Here is a 17,812-nt window from a genome sequence, read left to right on the forward strand (position 1 = left end):
GAAGGCAAGATCAAGGATTTTTTTTTTCTATATGTCCTCTAGTTCATATTTTCTCATGAAGATCGAGGATCTTATTTGTTTGTTTGTTTGTTTGTTTTTTTTGAGACACAGTCTTGCTCTCTCTCGCCCAAGCTGGAGTGCAGTGGTGTGATCTCAGCTCACTGCAACCTCTGCCTCCTGTGCTCAAGCAATTCTTCTGCCTCAGCCTCCAGGGGAGCTGGGACTACAGGTACGCACCACCACGCCCGGCTAATTTTTGCATTTTTAGTAGAGATGGGGTTTCACCAGGTTGGCCATGCTGCTCTTGAACTCCTGACCTCACATGATCTGCCTGCCTTGGCCTCCCAAAGTGCTGGGATTACAGGTGTGAGCAACCCTACCCAGCCTTATTTAGGTATTTCTATAACCAGAAAGAAAAGTTCATAAAATTTTTGTTGGTGAAAATCAAAATATGATAACTGAGTAGTTTCTTAAATACAAGTTGCTACAGTTTGAATGTTTGTTCCTAATCCCCAGTGAAACGGTATTAAGAGGTGGGGCCTTTAAGAGGTGATTGGGTTATGAGGTCCTGCCATTCATGTGTTAATGGATAAATAGGTTATCATGGGAGTGGGACTGGTTTGGAGCTTGCAGTGAGCCGAGATCGCACCACTGCACTCCAGCCTGGGCAACAGAGCAGGACTCCGTTCCAAAAAAAAAAAAAGGAAAAGAGACCTGAGCTTGCACACAGCCTGCTAGCCATGTGATGCCCTGTGCTACCTCAAGACTCTGCAGAGTCCTCACCAGCAAGAAGGCCCTCGACTTTGGATATATCAGCCTCCAGAACTGTAAGAAATAAATTTCTGTTCTTTAAAAATTGCCCAGTCTCAGGTGTTGTTTTATAGTGATGCAAAATGGACTAAGACCCAAGTCTATTCATAAGAGTGGAATTCTTTTGGGGGATAACATTTCACTTAATTGGGGCTCCCAGTTGTATTTCCTGTCGTCTGTTGATGGCACATGTTCACCTTTGAAAAACCTTCCTCGCTCACAAAAACAGGCAGCCAGTTGGATGTGGCTTATAGATACAGTCATGCACAACTCAGATCTCAGCTCCGCTCTCAGGGGACTCAGTCTATGGCGGGAAATAGTCCCAAAGTCAGTAAACAAATATATCATCTCAAAGGTGTTATTAAGGAGAAGAGGATGCTGAGACTATGATACAAGGGAGGGTGGGGCCCAGGCTGATGGGGTTGTCAGGAAAGGCTCTCGAGGTGAGGTCTGCACTATGATCTGAACAAGGGGCCAGCTCTAAACACCCTAAATAGGCAGATAGAACAGTGTGGGATCATACTGTTTATTTTAATTTTTTTTTTTTTTTTTTTTTTTTTTTTTGAGACAGAGTCTCGCTCTGTCACCCACGCTGGAGTGCAGTGGCGCGATCTTGGCTCACTGCAAGCTCCGCCTCCCGGGTTCACGCCATTCTCCTGCCTCAGCCTCTCCGAGTAGCTGGGACTACAGGCGCCCGCCACCACGCCCGGCTAATTTTTTGTATTTTTAGTAGAGACGGGGTTTCACCGTGGTCTCGATCTCCTGACCTCGTGATCCGCCCGCCTCGGCCTCCCAAAGTGCTGGGATTACAAGCGTGAGCCACCGCGCCCGGCCTATTTTAAATTTTTTTATTATTTTTTATTTTATTTTTTTTGAGATGGAGTTTCGCTCTTGTTGCCCAGGCCGGAGTGCAAAGGCGCGATCTCGACTCACCGCAACCTCCACCTCCCGGGTTCAAGCAATTCTCCTGCCTCAGCCTCTCGACTAGCTGGGATTACAGGCATGTGCCACCACACCCAGCTAATTTTTTAGTTTTAGTAGAGACGGGATTTCTCCCTGTTCGTCAGGCTGGCCTCAAACTCCCAACCTCAGGTGATCCACCCGCCTCAGCCTCCCAAAGTGCTGGGATTATAGGCGTGAGCCACCACGCCCGGCCCTAAATTTTTTTTTTTTTTTTTTGAGACAGCGTCCTGTCTGTTGCCCAGCCTAGAGTGCTGTGGTTCAATCTCCGCTCACTGCACCTTCCGCCTCCCAGGTTCAAGTGATTCTCCTGCCTCAGCCTTCCAAGTAGATGGGATGACAGGCGCCTGCCATCATACCCGGTTAATCTTTGTATTTTTAGTAAAAACGGGGTTTCACCATGTTGGCTAGGCTGGTCTGGAACTCCTGACCTCAACTGATTTGCCTGCCCTGGCTTCCTAAAGTGCAGGGATTACAGGCGTGAGCCACTGTGCCCAGCCCATACTGTTTAAAGAATAGTCAGTAATCTAGAGTGTGGGCACTTTTCATGCCAGGTAAAATCTACATTTTTTTTTTTTTTTTTTTTTTTGAGACAGAGTCTTGCTCTGTCACCCAGCTGGAGTGCAGTGGTGTGATCTCTGCTCACTGCAACTTCTGCCTCCTGGGTTCAAGCAATTCTTCTGCCTCAGCCTCCAGAGTAGCTGGGACTACAGGTGCACACCACCACACCCAGCTAATTTTTATATTTTTAGTAGAGACAGGGTTTCACCATGTTGGCCAGGCTGGTCTCAAACTCCTGACCTCAGGTGATCCACCTGCCTCGGCCTCCCAAAGTGCTGGGATTACAGGTGTGAGCCACCGTGCCCGGCTACATCAAGGAGTTTTAACTGGGGATCTCCAATGGAGAGATTTCAGAGAACCATGAACTAACAAGATTGATAGCAAAATAAATGCCCTTTCAAGGGTTGAAGATACACAGCATTTACAGGATTCTTAATAGGCTCCTCAATCAGAACAGGTTAATGAATCTGTATTGTCATTTTTTTTTTTTTTTAGACAGAGTCTCACTCTGTTGCCCAGGCTGGAGGGCAGTAGCATGATCTCGGCTCACTGCAACCTCCGCCTCCCAAGTTCAAGGGATTCTCCTGCCTCAGCCTCCTGAGTAGCTGGGATTACAGGTATGTGCCGTGACACCCAGCTAATTTTTGTATTTTTAGTAGAGACAGGAGTTCACCATGCTGCCCAGGCTGGTCTTGAACTCCTGACCTCGTGATCCACCCACCTCGGCCTCCCAAAGTGTTGGCATGACAGATGTGAGCTGCTGCGCCCTGGCGGTGTTGTGATTTTTGAGGCTGCATAGGATGCCATGGTGTGGACTCACCACAACTTATTGAAGTGAGACTCTGTAGTCTCCTGGCTTGGTTCCATTTTTAGGCCACTGTTAAGTGTCTTAGTGTATATAGGATTGGGCATGGAGGTTCACACCTGTAATCCCAGCACTTTCGGAGGCCAAGGCGGGCAGATCACTTGAGGCCAGGAGTTTGAGACCAGCCTGGCCAACATGGAGAAACCCCGTTTCTACTAAAAAATAATTAGCCGGGCATGGTGGCACGTGCCTATAATCCCAGCTACTCGGGAGGCTGAGGCAGGAAACTCGCTTGAGTCTGGAGGTGGAGGTTGTAGTGAGCCGAGATTGCACCACTGTACTCTAGCCTGGGCAACAGAGTGACTCTGTCTCAAAAAAAAAAAAAAGTGTCTTAGTAGATATAAACCTTGTGTTGAGTCAAAGGGTGTGCAAATTCAATACTGATATTGCTCAGCTACCTTCTAGAAAGGTAGTACACCGACAGTCACTACTTTCATACATTTGTTTCAGATAGTTTAAAATGCTGCTGGGCGTGGTGGCTCATGCCTGTAATCCCAGCACTTTGGGAGGCTGAGGCAGGTGGATCACTCAAGTCAGGATTTCGAGACCAGCCTGGCCAACATGGTGAAACCCCGTCTCTACTAAAAATACAAAAATTAGCCGGGCGTGGGGGCAGGTGCCTTTAATTCCAGCTAATCGGGAGGCTGAGGCAGGATAATCACTTGAACCTGGGAGGGGGAGGTTGCAGCAAACCGAGATTGCACCACTGCCCTCTAGCCTGGGCGACAAAGCGAGACTCTGTCTCAAAACAAAAACAGAAACAAAAAAGCCACGTATCTGAGACTGAAAATATAAGCCTCAGAGGGGCCTCTACCAAGCTCATTTCAAAGGGTCAAATCAGAATCCACTGGTCAGAAGAAAGCAGTAGAAAGCTAATAGACTGGCTGCTGCAGATACTCTCCAGCAAGTAAAGTGGACACCCCGAGTGAGATGAGCCTTGTGAAGGGACTCACCTAAGAAGCAACGTGGAGGGCCAGGTGCACTGAGGGGGTTCTGTGGCCCACATGTCTGCTAGTTGTGATTTCTTGACTCTGGACCCCTTAATCGGAATGGTCTCATTGTGGTCAGGGTCAGATGGTAACTAAAGTTTTGTGGGGTTTTATTGAAGACAGGGTCTCGCTCTGTCACCCAGGCTGGAGTGTAGCAGCGTGATCGTGGCTCACTGCAACCTCTGCCTCCCACGTTCAAGCGATTCTCCGGCCTCGGCCTCCCAAGTAGATGGGATTATAGGAGCGTGCCATCATGCCTGGCTAGTTTTTGTATTTTTAGTCGAGATGGGCTTTCGCTATGTTGGCCAGGCTGGTTTCGCACTCCTGACCTCAGGTGATCCACCCACCTTGGCCTCCCAAAATGTTAGGATTACAGGCGTAAGCCCTGCCGCCTCCCCCCAGTCCCCCATCCCCTGGGTCTTAGCATTTCTAAGTAGCTCCCATGTGCTACTTAGTTACATACCTGTCATTTAGGCTGAGTGCTTTGAAGGTAGGAGGCTTACATATCTGTTTTCCTGCTGCTTGATACAGTCAGTGCTTAGTAAATCACTAAACAAAAAGATCATGAAAAGGACATGGGCAATAGTTTCAGCAGAAACTCAAACCCTTTCTGTTTGAAAGAAATCCTTTGCTGGGGATGGTTTAAGTAATGGGGAAAAATGGGTTCTGGAGCCCGATTTGAGCAGCTATGTAATCCCAGATGAGTGACTTGACCCTGTTGGGCCTCATTTTCACCTGAAAAACAAGGCTAATAAAGCTCACCACTGAGCTGGGCATGTAGCAGGTACACAGTCTCGGCTGTCAATACTCAAAAATGGCTTCAGGCCGGGTGCAGTGGCTCACACCTGTAATCCCAGCACTTTGGGAGGCCAAGGCAGGTGGATCACTTGAGCCCAGGAGTTTCAGACCAGCCCGGGCAACACAGAGCCCCATCTCTAAAGATATTTTTCAAATTAGCTGGGTGTGGTAGTGTGCACCCGTCTCAGCTACTTGGGAGGCTGAGGCAGGGGACTGGAGTTTAGGGGTTTGATGCTGCAGTAAGCTATGGTTCTGCCACTGCAGTCCAGCTTGGGCAATAAAGTGAGATCCTATCTCTTAAACCAAAAACATAACAGGCCAGATTGCTTGAGCCCAAAAGTTTGAGACTAGCCTGGGCAACAAGGTGAAACTCCATCTTTACAAAAAATACAAAAATTAGCCAGGTTTGGTGGCACGTGCCTGTATCCCAGCTACTTGGGAGGCTGAGGCGGAAGGATCCCTTGAGTCTGGGAGGCTGTCGCTGCTGAGAGCCGGGATTGCACCACTGCACTCCAGCCTGGGCGACAGAATGAGATCCTGTGTCAAAAAACATGAAACATACCCAAAAAAAAAAAAGTTTCATAAGCACAGCTGCCACAATGTTCCTGGACTTCCCGTGTTATTCTGTTCAATAAAGTCACATCATTAATTTAGCTGTGATCCTATTTTCATTGTATCATCTAATCAATTCACAAATCGCATGTCCTTATTTTTGGCTCAGAAGAAAAAACAAAGGTTGCAGTAAATCCAGACGTGACGACCAAGTTGGCTTGCTCTTTCTCCTCCTTCCACATTTTGTTGCTGGGCACACTGAAGACAGGGTCACTCAAAAAGAGACCCTCGCTGACAAATTGGGACAAATTTTGATTCCCTGGAAACCATCATTTATTTTTGGTAAATGCCAGTGAGGAATATACACATCATTCCTGCAGAAAAGTCTATAGCATTTAAGTCTTGAAAACAGGTGACAATTGAAAAAAAATTGTAAGATGTTCAGGTCTTTTAATAATTTAATGTTCTGTGTCCTTCAGGCTGTGAGACCTTAAGGTATTGGGGTCTGGTAATGTCCCAGCTATAGCAAAGGGCCTGTTGGGTGACGTAGGACAAATACACAGCAAAATTCAGAAACTGCAAGTGCTTCGTCACTTGAACGGATCTGGCTTGTCCCCTTTGTGATAGGGGCTTGACTGTTCCTAGAATGAATGACTTAAAATAAGGTGGTTAAAAATTCTGCAGTGAGTCTCGCCATGGTGAACAAACATGATTCAGAAATGCCTCCTTCTATAAAATGAAGGAGCTGGGTTGGAGTCAGTGTTACCAGCCAGACCATACCCTGGATGGGTAAAGGAAATTCTCTACCACAGAGCCCAGCAGTGAGGAGACTGAGAGGAAGGCAGGCCTGCAGATGAAAGCGTGGGAGTGGGGCATGTGGGGCGGGCACTGTCCGGCTGGGAAAAACCAGCCTTCAAGAGGCCATTGTCAATCAGGCTGGGCCTGGTGGCTCATGCCTGTCATCCTAGCACTTTGGGAGGCCAAGGCGGGTGGATCATTTGAGGCCAGGAGTTCGAGACCAGCCTGGCCAACATGGTGAAACTCTGTCTCTACTAAAAACACAAAAAATTAGCCAGGTGTGGTGGTGCATGCCTGTAATGCCAGCTACTAGGGAGGCTGAGGCACGAGAATCACTTGAACCTGGGGGGGGTGGAGGTTGTAGTGAGCTGAGATTGCGCCACTGCACTCCAGCCTGGGCAACAAAGCAAGACTCTGTCTCGGCAGGGGGCGGGGGATGTGGACCTCCAAGTCTCAGAAATGTGTGTTTGTCTTTTGATCTGCTGATTTGGTGTAACGTGATTGCCTCATTCATTCCAGTGTACGTACTTGCTGTAAATTTATATACAGAATTAAATAGCCCATTTATTAATTTATAAACCATAATAAAACCAGACAGTCATTTCCCCTCACCAGCAGATCTTGCATTGGAAAAGGAAAATAATATACAAATTTCAGCAACTTCAGAGATTTCATGAAGCCTGAATGGAGGTTGAATTCATTTTGGAGTTCAATGATATATTCAAAGAATCAGGTACTATAATCATATAGACAACTCCCGTAATATCTCCGCAGTGCAAAGTTATCCCTGTTTTTTGTCATTCACCAGTGAGAAAAATCCAACTGCAGACTTGACTGCCTTCGGTGAAGGCACACGGCAAGTTCTTCTGACAAATAACACCCTTTGGGATTGACTCTTCACGTTTTACACAGCAATTGTCTCAGCTTGGGACCAAAGTATTTACAAAGCAAGTGAACAAGAGACGAAGCAAAAGGGACACTTCTGAGGCCGGTGGTGCGGAAACTCACCGCCAAACAGGGTGGGGGGCTGGTCACCTCTTCAGGAGTGTCCCATGTGTCAGCTGACATAACATCTTAAATACAGAATTCCAGTTGAAAGAAAAACAAACAACAACAACAAAACACGAGTCAAGCATAAGCGATGTTACTTCCTCTCTGAACAGGGAAACATCTCGCTCGCTGGGAGATAAAAGGTAAACCTCTCATTTCCTGCTCTCTTCCCCTAAGTGCCAGCAAGAAGCTGGGTGTGGTGATGAAGAAAGAAGGCAGCCATCACCTAAGACCCCACAAGCCAAGCCGTGGTCCCCTCCATGAGGGCACCGTCCTTTCATGAAGCCGTAAAAGAGACCACAGCTCAGACCTGAGCACTCAGGTTACCTACTGGGGTCCTGTCATATTCCTTACGTTGATTTCTGCCAAGACCCAAATTGATTCCCTTTTTTTTTTTTAGACAGAGTCTCACTCTGTCACCAGGGCTGGAGTGCAGTGGTGTGATCTCAGCTCACTGAAACCTCCACCACCTGGGCTCAAGCGATTCTTCTGCCTCAGCCTCCCAAGTAGCTGGGATTACAGGCAGATGCCACCATGCCTGGCTAATTTTTGTATTTTTAGTAGAGATGGGGTTTCACAATGTTGGCCAGGGTGGTCTCAAACTCTAGTGATCCGCCCACCTCAGCCTCCCAAAGTGCTGAGATTACAGGCGTGAGCCACCACGCCTGGCCCCAAACTGACTCGACCAAAGAATCTGATTTGGCAAACCAAATCTTAGTGCAGTGTTTGCTCCTCGTCCCCTTACCCAGAACATGATTCAGATCCTAACATAAACACAAAAACAGGTCAGGGAACCAAAACACTGTGGTCTTGTCTATTATACAAAATATTGAGATAATGTTCACGATTAATTCTGTTTTCAGCAATTGTGACAATTTTGAAGCTTCTCTCGAAGCTTCAAAACACTTCATTATTTCCTACTAAATACCCAAATGTGTCACACAGGCATCACCAGTGGGAACTTGGTTTTTTTTTTTTTTTTTTTGAGATGGAGTCTCGCTCTGTTACCCAGGCTGGAGTGCACAATCTCGGCTCACCACAACTTCTGCCTCCCGGGTTCGAACGATTCGCCTGCTTCAGCAGCCTGAGTAGCTGGGACTACAGGTGTGCGACACCACGCCTGACTAATTTCTGTATTTTTAGTAGAGGTGGGGTTTCACTATGTTGGCCAGGCTGGTCTCGAACTCCTGACCTCGTGATCCGCCCATCTTGGCCTCCCAAAGTGCTGGGATTACAGGTGTGAGCCACCGTGCCTGGCCGGGGAACTTAGTTTTTAAATGTTTAGAAACAAAAAGATTTTCAATGCATAGGCCAGTCCTAATGCATCCCATAGTGGGGACCAAGGCAAAAACACACACAAACTACAAAATATTCCCTAGAAAAATGCAAGATCCTCCGAAAATCAAGATCTCTCTACCAAACAACCTACCAAGTCATCACAGAAGAGGTGACGACGCCTCTCAAAAGACACGTGCCACAGAAATAGAGCTTAAAATACTGAACACGATTTCTTGAAGATCCTTCTCACCACCCCAAGAGAAGCGCCCTGCTCTGGTGAGGGAAGAGGAGGCAAAGGAGAAGAGAGCAGTTTCCCTTCCATCTGGATCTGGGTGGATGCCAACCCTGACGTGCAGGGCAGAGCACCAGGCTGCAGGAACTGGATGCTAATTGCAATCGCTTTTTGCTTTGGAACATTTTCCAGGAACTTTTGAACTGCTAAGGGGATGACCAGGAAACTGGATCCATCTCTGTGGCTGGGGATGTTTTGAATGGATTCTCGCGGGCTCCCTGTCTGCTTGGTGACCCTGTTGGTCCCATGCGTGTCTGCGCCAGGGAATTAAAGTAGCCAGTCTGACGTTCTCAAGTACCGCCCTGGACACCCCCACTACCAGCTCATGGTCTACAGCCACAGTGATCCCAGCTTTTCACACAGGGTCCTGAATGTTATCTGGAATGCAGACACAAGTGCTCTGAGCTACACTGCTTGGGGAATAATTCCACGTGGAAAGGTACAACGTGGCCAAGATCTCTGCAGGGACATGGCCCTCAGATGACAGACTCCAGGAAGAAAGAGCATGAGACACCGGTCTCTGTTTAGGTTTGCCCAGAGCTCACAGCCGTCTGCACTGCAGGCAATGCATCCTCCTGCGGCTCACGGGGGGCCAGGAACCCCAGGGCTTCTGAAGGAGAGTTATGCACCATCCCCTCGGCTGGGTTGTACATTCACTGATTGTCAGAAGTTTCTGATACTGCTGTGGGGGCCAGGGAAGGAGTTACAGAACAGTCTGGTCCTGTCCTCTGGACTCTACACATCATAGCGGTTCAAACTGTATGAGTTTGGGTAGCTCTGCCGGCTGTACTGGAAGTGGTCTGTTAAGATATTGTTGCGGCCGTACTGATAGTCCCCGTGCTGGGGGAAGAGGAGGCCGTTGTGGGGCTTCTCCAGTGGGGTCCGGTGACGTTCCTTGCTGCTTAGGTCTGCTGAGGTGACGGGGAGGAGGTGCTTCCTGGCTTGCTGGTTTGCATCGTACTTGGTCTGTGCCAGAAAGAGAGCAATGAGACAGGACATGCCGGGGCATAAGGAAGAGCTCATAATTCAAAGTCAATCAACTGGCTGGCTTCGGTGGCTCACATCTGTAATCTCAGCACTTTGGGAGGTTGACGCGGGAGGATCACCTGAACTCAGGAGTTTGAGACCAGCCTGGGCAACATGGCAAAACCCCGTCTCTACTAAAAATACAAAAAATTAACCGGGAGTGGTGGCGCATGCTGTAGTCCCAGCTACTCAGGAGTTCTGAGGCACAAGAATCGCTTGAATCCAGGAGGCGGAGGTTGCAGTGAGCTGGGATCATACCACTGCACTCCAGCCTGGGAGACAGAGCAAGATGCTGTCTCAAAAAAAAGTCAGTTAACCTCTGGGGCTGGCATAAATCATAGGGCTTGAGCAAGGAAAGCAGACATGAATGGACCAGACCACAGTGCACGGACAGACTCAGAAGACAAGTTCTTGGCCAGGTGCAGTGGCTTATGCCTGTAATCCAAGTGCTTTGGGAGGCCCAGGCGGGAGGACAACTTGAGGCTAGGAGTTGGAGACCAGACTGGGCAAAATAGACCCCATATCTACACGTGTTAAGAAACAAATGAAGAGGCCAGGTGTGGTGGCTCATGCCTGTAATCCCAACACTTCGGGAGGCCGAGGCAGGTGGATCACCTGAGGTCAGGAGTTGGAGGCTGGCCTGGCCAACATGGTGAAACCCCATCTCTACTAAAAATGCAAAAATTAGCTGGTGTGGTGGTAGGCGCCTATAGTCCCAGCTGCTCGGGAGGCTGAGGCAGGAGAATCGCTTGAACCCGGGAGGCAGAGGTTGCAGTAAGCTGGGATGGAGTGCCACTGCAATCCAGCCTGGGTGACAGAGCTAGACTCCATCTCGAAAAAAAAAAAAAAAAAAAAAAAAGGAAAGGAAGGCAAGCCCTCCCTGTTGGCCATCCTATGTGCTTACACCGCACTAAACAGAGCCTTTGAGAGGAGGGAGGGAAAACCCCAGCTGAGACACAGCCGGAATGATGTGAGGACCTGAGGTTGCCTATGCAGGAAAAAGGAAGCCAGAGTGGGATGGGGCTGCGCCAAGATCATAAACCAGTCAGTGGCAAAGCTTCGACGGACAGCCCTAGCCTCGAGCGCTCGGGAGGCCTTTCCTTTTCTGACTTCCTGGGTGTTGGGGGGCCGGCTTCCTTCCCTGCCCAGCCTCCCCCACTCTCACCTTGTTATAGAGGAAGACCCCCAGGATGGCGGTCATCATGCCCAGGACGTTGGTGCTGGTGACTGGGTTGCGCAGCATGATCAGGGACACCGTGATGACCATGATTCTCTTGGTGGCATTGGCGACTGAGTAGCTCAAGGGGCTAACGAGGTTGAGGATGCTGAAGGCGATAACATTCTGGGCAAAGTTACAGAAGCCGCTGACAGCCAGGAGCAGGAGCGTCCAGGGCCACTGGTAGACGTAGGTCTGCAGAGACCGGAAGGTAAAGACAGCACTTCAGTGGGCGGCGGTGACCCTGCCTCCCTGTATCCACCTGGCAGGGTTAGGGGAAGGGATGCAGAGGGGCTTGTCTGGAGCGTCATGGTCCACAGGCAGCCAGCCCAGGTGTGTCACCAAGAGACACTAGGTGCTTTAGGTCCATGACCTCAGAACCTCACGACACCACACAGCACGGGAATCACCCGCCGTCTCCTGCCAAGGAAACAGGTGAAACCAGGTCCCCAAAGGGCACCAAGCAAGACGTAAGCCAAGGCCTTCCCCGGCAGTGAACAGCCAGGAACTCTGGGTTTGGCAAAGCAGCGGTCTGCTTGTTGGACACAATGCATTCTACAGGGTTGGAGGTCCTGGGAAGGTGGCTCTGAGCCTGCGAAGTATCTGGTAATATGAAAGCCACGGGTCTGAACCTATTGCTGCGAGGATGAAACAGAATCATGGCTTTTGAAGTGCTTTACAACAATCTCAAGCCAAACAAACACAAGAGGTGATGTTACCATCAACAGCTGAGGCCAGGTGCAGTGGCTCACGCCTGTAATCCCAGCACTTTGGGAGGCCGATGCAGCTAGATCACCTGAGGTCAGGAGTTCAAGACCAGCCTGACCAACATGGTAAAACTGTGTCTCTACTAAAAACACAAAATTAGTCAGGTGTGGTGTGGTGGCGCATGCCTGTAATCCCAGCTGAGGCAGGAGAATCTCTTGAACCTGGGAGGTGGAGGTTGCAGTGAGCTGAGATTGCACCATTGCACTCCAGCTTGGACAACAAGAATAAAACTCCGTCTCAAAAAAACAAACAAAAAAACCAGTTTAGGTTGGGCGTGGTGGCTCATGTCTGTAATCCCAGCAATCTGGGAGGCTAAGGAAGAAAAATCATTCGAGGGCAGCCTGGGCAACACAGTGAGACCCTGTCTCTACAAAAAAAAAAAAAAAAAAAAATTAGCCAGGCATGGTGGTGCACACCTGTGGTCCCAGCTACCTGGGAGGCTGAGGTGGGAGGATCGCTTGAGCCCAGGAGTTCAAGGCTGCAGTGAGCTACGATGGCGCCATAGCACTCCAGCCTGGGCAACAGTGTAAGACACTGTTTCAAAAAAACCCCACAAAACTTTACCATCTGACCCTGACCAGAATGAGGCCATTCTGATTAAGGGATCCAGAAATCAAGAAATCACAACTAGCAGACATCAGGGCCATGGAATCCCCCAAAGAGCCTAGGCTGGTCCCAGGACAGGCAGACAGGTGAGAACCAGGTAGGCACCGCCCTGTAGGTCAATTTCCAGGCCACGCTGACCTTGGCCACAGGAGGACAGAGTTGGCTCAGCCCAGGGCGACTGTGATTGGCGGCCCTGCTGGAGCTGCAGGATGTCTACCTGACTCCATCTCCACTGCACTCCAAGAGAGAAGGATCACATGGTCCTCTCAAACGCAAGGAAGACATGCTTAGGCGACCAGCTCAATGTCAACCAACTCAAGACTTGAACTTCCAAATGCAAATCCATTTACCTGTGCCATAAACCCTGCAGCTTCTGCGGGCAACCTCACTGGAGGAATAGCCCCTGTAATATATACGAGCCCACCAGGATGCCTTCATGTTGGGCCAGCCTGTTCTCCCAGGGGTCGCTCCCTAAGGTGATGGGTTAGGACTTCCATGCTATTTTCTTCCCGCTTGCATAGATATCTATCTTCCGGGAAAGGAACCCAACCAATCTGGCTTAAAACAAAAAAAGATACATAATAAAATGGACTGATTTGTTCGCACGGTGCACAATTCCAGGCATTTTTTTTTTTTTTTTTTGAGACAGAGTTTTGCTCTGTCGCCCAGGCTGGAGTGCAGTGGTGCGATCTCTGCTCACCGCAAGCTCCGCCTCCCAGGTTCACGCCATTCTCCTGCCTCAGCCTCCCAAGTAGCCGGGACTACAGGTGCCCGCCACCGTGCCTGGCTAATTTTTTGTATTTTTAGTAGAGACGGGGTTTCACCATGTAGCCAGGATGGTCTCGATCACCTGACCTGGTGATCCACCCACCTCAGCCTCCCAAAGTGCTGGGATTATAGGCATGAGCCACTGCGCCTGGCCAATTCCAGGCATTTTAACAAATGCATCAATTCATGGAACCAACACGACTATCGGGCATTAGGACACTCCTGGGGGGCTTCTCTTTTGTCCTAACCCCCTCCTCCTAAACCTGGCAACCATCCATATTTTCTGTCATGATCCGTGTGTCCTTCCTTGGGAGACTGTCATGGAACAGGAATCACATGGCTCGGAACCTTCAGAGACAGGCTGCTTTCACTCAATGTAGCAACTCTGCCATTCATCCAGGTTGTGAGGAACAAGAGTTGGTACCTTTTCATTGCTGAGTAATGCTCCACTGTGTGTAACATTCCACGTACTGAAGTTTTTTGTTTTGTTTTGTTTTGAGACGGAGTCTCGCTCTGTCACTGAGGCTGCAGTGCAGTGGCGGGATCTCTGCTTACAGCAAGCTCCGCCTCCCGGGTTCGCGTCATTCTCCTCCCTCAGCCTCCAGCGCACGTAGCGGGGACTACAGGCGCCCACCACCATGCTCAGCTAATTTTTGTATTTTTAGTAGAGACGGGGTTTCATCGTGTTAGCCAGGATGGTGAAGTTTTTTTTTTTTAGAGATGGAGTTTTGCTCTTGTCACCCTGGCTGGAGTGCGATGGTGCGATCTCAGCTCACTGCAACCTCTGCCTCCCGGGTTCAAACGATTCTCCTGCCTCAGCCTCCCAAGTAGCTGGGGTTACAGGCAACCACCACTGTGCCCAGCTAATTTTTGTATTTTTAGTAGAGATGGGGTTTCACCATGTTGGCCAGGCTGGTCTTGAACTCCTGACCTCAGGTAATCCACCCACCTCGGCCTCCCAAAGTGCTGGGACTACAGGTGTGAGCCACCGTGCCCGGCCTATTTTTTCTTGAGACGGAGTCTCACTCTGTCACCCAGGCTGGAGTGCAGTGGCACAATCTCGGCTCACTGCAACCTCTGCCTCCCGGGTTCAAGCAATTCTCCTACCTCAGCCTCCCGAGTAGCTGGGACTACAGGTGTGCCCCACCACACCTGGCTAATTTTTGTATTTTTAGTAGAGAAGGAGTTTCACTATATTGGGCAGGCTGGTCTCGAATTTCTGACCTCAAGTGATCCGCCTGGCTTGGCCTTCCAAAGTGCTGGGATTGGATTACATGCATGAGCCACTGCCCCCGGCCCCTGTCCATTGTCTTCTGATCTAATTTCTCTCTGTTGTTTAAACTGGATAATGTAGACTGATTTATCTTCAAGTTATTAGCTCCTTCCTCTGTTACCTCCATTGCCCTTTTGAGTCCATCCCTTGAGTTTTTTTTTTTTTTTTTTTTTTTTGAGATGGACTCTCGCTCTGTCGTCCAGGCTGGAGTGCAGTGGCATGACCTTGGCTCACTGCAACCTCCACCTCCCACGTTCAAGCAGTTCTCCTGCCTCAGCCTCCTGAGTAGCTGGGATTACAGGCACGTGCCACCACGCCCAGCTAATTTTTGTATTTTTAGTAGATATGGGGTTTCTCCATGTTGGTCAGGCTGGTCTTGAACTCCTGACCTCGTGATCCACCTGCCTTGGCCTCCCAAAGTGCTGGGATTACAGGCATGAGCCACCACGCCCAGCCAATCCCATGAGTTTTTAAGTTACTGTCTTCCATTTAAAAATTCTTGGCCTCCAGCCTGGCCAACATGGTGAAACCCCATCTCTACTAAAAATATAAAAATTAGCCAGAGGTGGTGGCGGGCGCCTGTAATCCCAGTTGCTCGGGAGGCTGAGGTAGGAGAATCACTTGAGCCTGGGAGGCAGAGGTTGCAGTGAGCCGAGATCACACCATTGCACTCCAGCCTGGGTGACAGAGGCAAGACTCTGTCTAAGGGAAAAAAAAGAAAATTTCTAGCCAAGTTTGGTGGCTCATGCCTATAGTCCCAGCACTTTGGGAGGCCGAGGCGGGTGGATCGCTTAAGCCCAGAAGTTTGAGACCAGACCGGGCAATATGGCAAAACCTTCTTTCTACAAAAAATACACACACACACACACACACACACACACACACACACAGTTAACCAGGTATGCTGGTGTGAACCTGTAGTCCCAGCTACTCAAGAGGTTGAGGTGGGAGTATCAATGAGCCCAGAAAGTTTGAGGCGGCAGTGAGCTGTGATTGCACCACTGCACTCCAGTCTGAGCACAGAATGAGACCCTGTCTCAAAGGAATTTAAAAAATTTCCATTTGGTTCTTCACTCTATCTTCTATCTGTTCACATTTGTTTCCAGAGTCTTTACTTTGCTCCTTGGAGCACGATGGTAATCACTGCTTTAAAGTCTTTGTCTGATAATCCCAACATCCATGTCATTGCACTGTTGGCCCTTGTTGGTTGTCTTTTCCCAACCATCTGAAATTTCCTGGTTCTTCGTAAACTACGTAATTTGGGCTGGCATCCCGGGCATTTAGCATATTATAAAAGTCTGGGTCTTAGTTAAATCCTATGAAGAATGTTGATGTTTTGTTTTAGCAGGCAATTGATGATGCTGGGTTCAGGCTGCAGGCTTGACCAGCCTTCTGTGGGTTGTGGTTCCAATGTCAGTTATGTTTTCAAAGCCTTTCCAGTGGTATTTGGCTCTGTCCTGAGTCTGTGCTGCCCGTGGTCAGTCTGAAAGCCGAGTGGTGGTCTCTCCCACAGTTCTGTTCTCAGTCTTTGGTATGCTGTTTAAGATCTGATCCTCATATGTGTGATGCTCAGGTTCGAGCCTGGGATTCCATGGGCGACTTTATGAGGTCGCTGTCCTCAGCTCCTCCCTCCACACAATCTCTTGAGTACTTTCCAGTTTCCTAGTCCCTCCCTTTCATGGCCCTCCAGTCAGAAAGCTGAGGTTTAATCACCGCACTCTGCTGTTCACTTCCTGTGATTACACCCCCATTTGAGGGTCAAGCAGTGACAGTACAGAGAGAGAACAAGCTGCAGAAGGGCTCATCCCATCCTCCGAGGGCTATATTTCCTCAAACTGCAGAGGAAGAATCCCCTCTCTCTGGGTTTTAGGTGGCTGTGGAACCTGCTGCTGCTGCCACCAACATAGGATTGTCAGGGGCCTGGGAAGCAAGAGATGAAGGCAAAAAAGAAAATAGAAAAAAAACTAACAGACAGCTGGGCGTGCCGGTTGGCGCCTGTAATCCCAGCACTTTGGGAGGCTGAGGCAGGGAGATGATCTGAGGTCAGGAGTTCGAGACCAGCCTGGCCAACATGGTGAAACCCCATCTCTACTAAAAACACAAAAATTAGCTGGGAGTGGTGGTGCGCGCCTACAATTCCAGCTACTCAGGAAGCTGAGGTAGGAGAATCGCTTGAACCTGGGAGGCGGAGGTTACAGCAAGCTAAGATTATGCCACTGCACTCCAGTCTGGGTGACAGAGCGAGACTCCATCTCAAAAAAAACCAAACAAACAACAACAAAAAACAACAAAAAAGAGAAAAAGCCTAAGAGGCATCCAGGTGTGGTGGCTCACGCCTGTAATCCTATCTCTTTGGGAGATCAAGGCAGGCAGATCACCTGAGGTCGGGGGTTCAAGACCAGCCTGGCCAACATGGTGAAACCCATCTCTACTAAAAAAAAAAAAAAAATACATAAAAATTAGCTGGGCATGATGGAACATGCCTGTAATCCCAGCTATATGGGAGGCTGGGGCAGGACAATCTCTTGAACTCTGGAGGCAGAGGTTGCAGTGAGCTGGGATCACGCCACTGCACTCCAGCCTGGGCAACAGATCAAGACTCCATCTCAAAAAAAAAAAAAAAGAAAGGAAAAGAAAAAGCAAGCCTAACAGGGGATTTCCTCCATTCTCTCTGAGGGTTAGGAGTCTCCTTTCCCATTCTCTAGACTCCAAGCAGAGAACATCTCTGTTCTCATTCAGTGCCCGCATCTACCTTCTGAGCTGCCTCATGTCCAGGCTGAAGACGCAGGAGGAAGAAGAATGACAAACTCACCACTGGCTCCAAGACACTCTGAGTTCTGGTCTTTCCCACGGACATCTGCCTGCTACCATTCACTTCTCAGTTCTCAAGTAGCTGTTTCGTGCATTCTGTCCAAGTTTTGAAACCAGGCCACCTGCTCCAGAGTCTAGGAATCCCCGCGTGTCTTTTGCCAAGCCACTTGGCAACTGGGCCAGGCGTCTCTAGGAACTGCCCGCTCCAGCCTTTGATTTTTGGTAGACTGGAGAGCAGCAGACAACAGCTGACACTCTCCCATCTCATCCTCTTCCCGCCTGTTCTGGAGAACAGGACTGCGACAGTGCTAACTAACCTGCTGTCTGTGTAGTCTATGTGGCAGACACAAGACAAAGAGGGGGAACCCAGACATGTGGGAACCCCATCTTC

General features: G+C 49.3%; 1 protein-coding gene across 1 annotated transcript in view; it reads right to left on the bottom strand.

The window, feature by feature from the left end:
* Window positions 1-68: 68 nt before the first annotated feature.
* The window catches only part of SLC35E1 (solute carrier family 35 member E1), a 28,526-nt gene continuing 10,782 nt past the window's right edge, over window positions 69-17,812 (bottom strand). Inside the window, exons 5-6 of the mRNA XM_055239171.2 lie at window positions 11,145-11,390; window positions 69-9,919 (exon numbers count right to left, since the gene is read on the bottom strand). Coding sequence (XP_055095146.1) covers window positions 9,689-9,919; window positions 11,145-11,390 — 477 coding nt within the window. The 3' untranslated portion in view covers window positions 69-9,688. The remainder of the gene's footprint in view (window positions 9,920-11,144; window positions 11,391-17,812) is intronic.

The sequence above is a fragment of the Symphalangus syndactylus genome, chromosome 13 (genome assembly GCF_028878055.3).
Source record: "Symphalangus syndactylus isolate Jambi chromosome 13, NHGRI_mSymSyn1-v2.1_pri, whole genome shotgun sequence".
In the NCBI taxonomy this organism is placed as follows: domain Eukaryota; kingdom Metazoa; phylum Chordata; class Mammalia; order Primates; family Hylobatidae; genus Symphalangus; species Symphalangus syndactylus.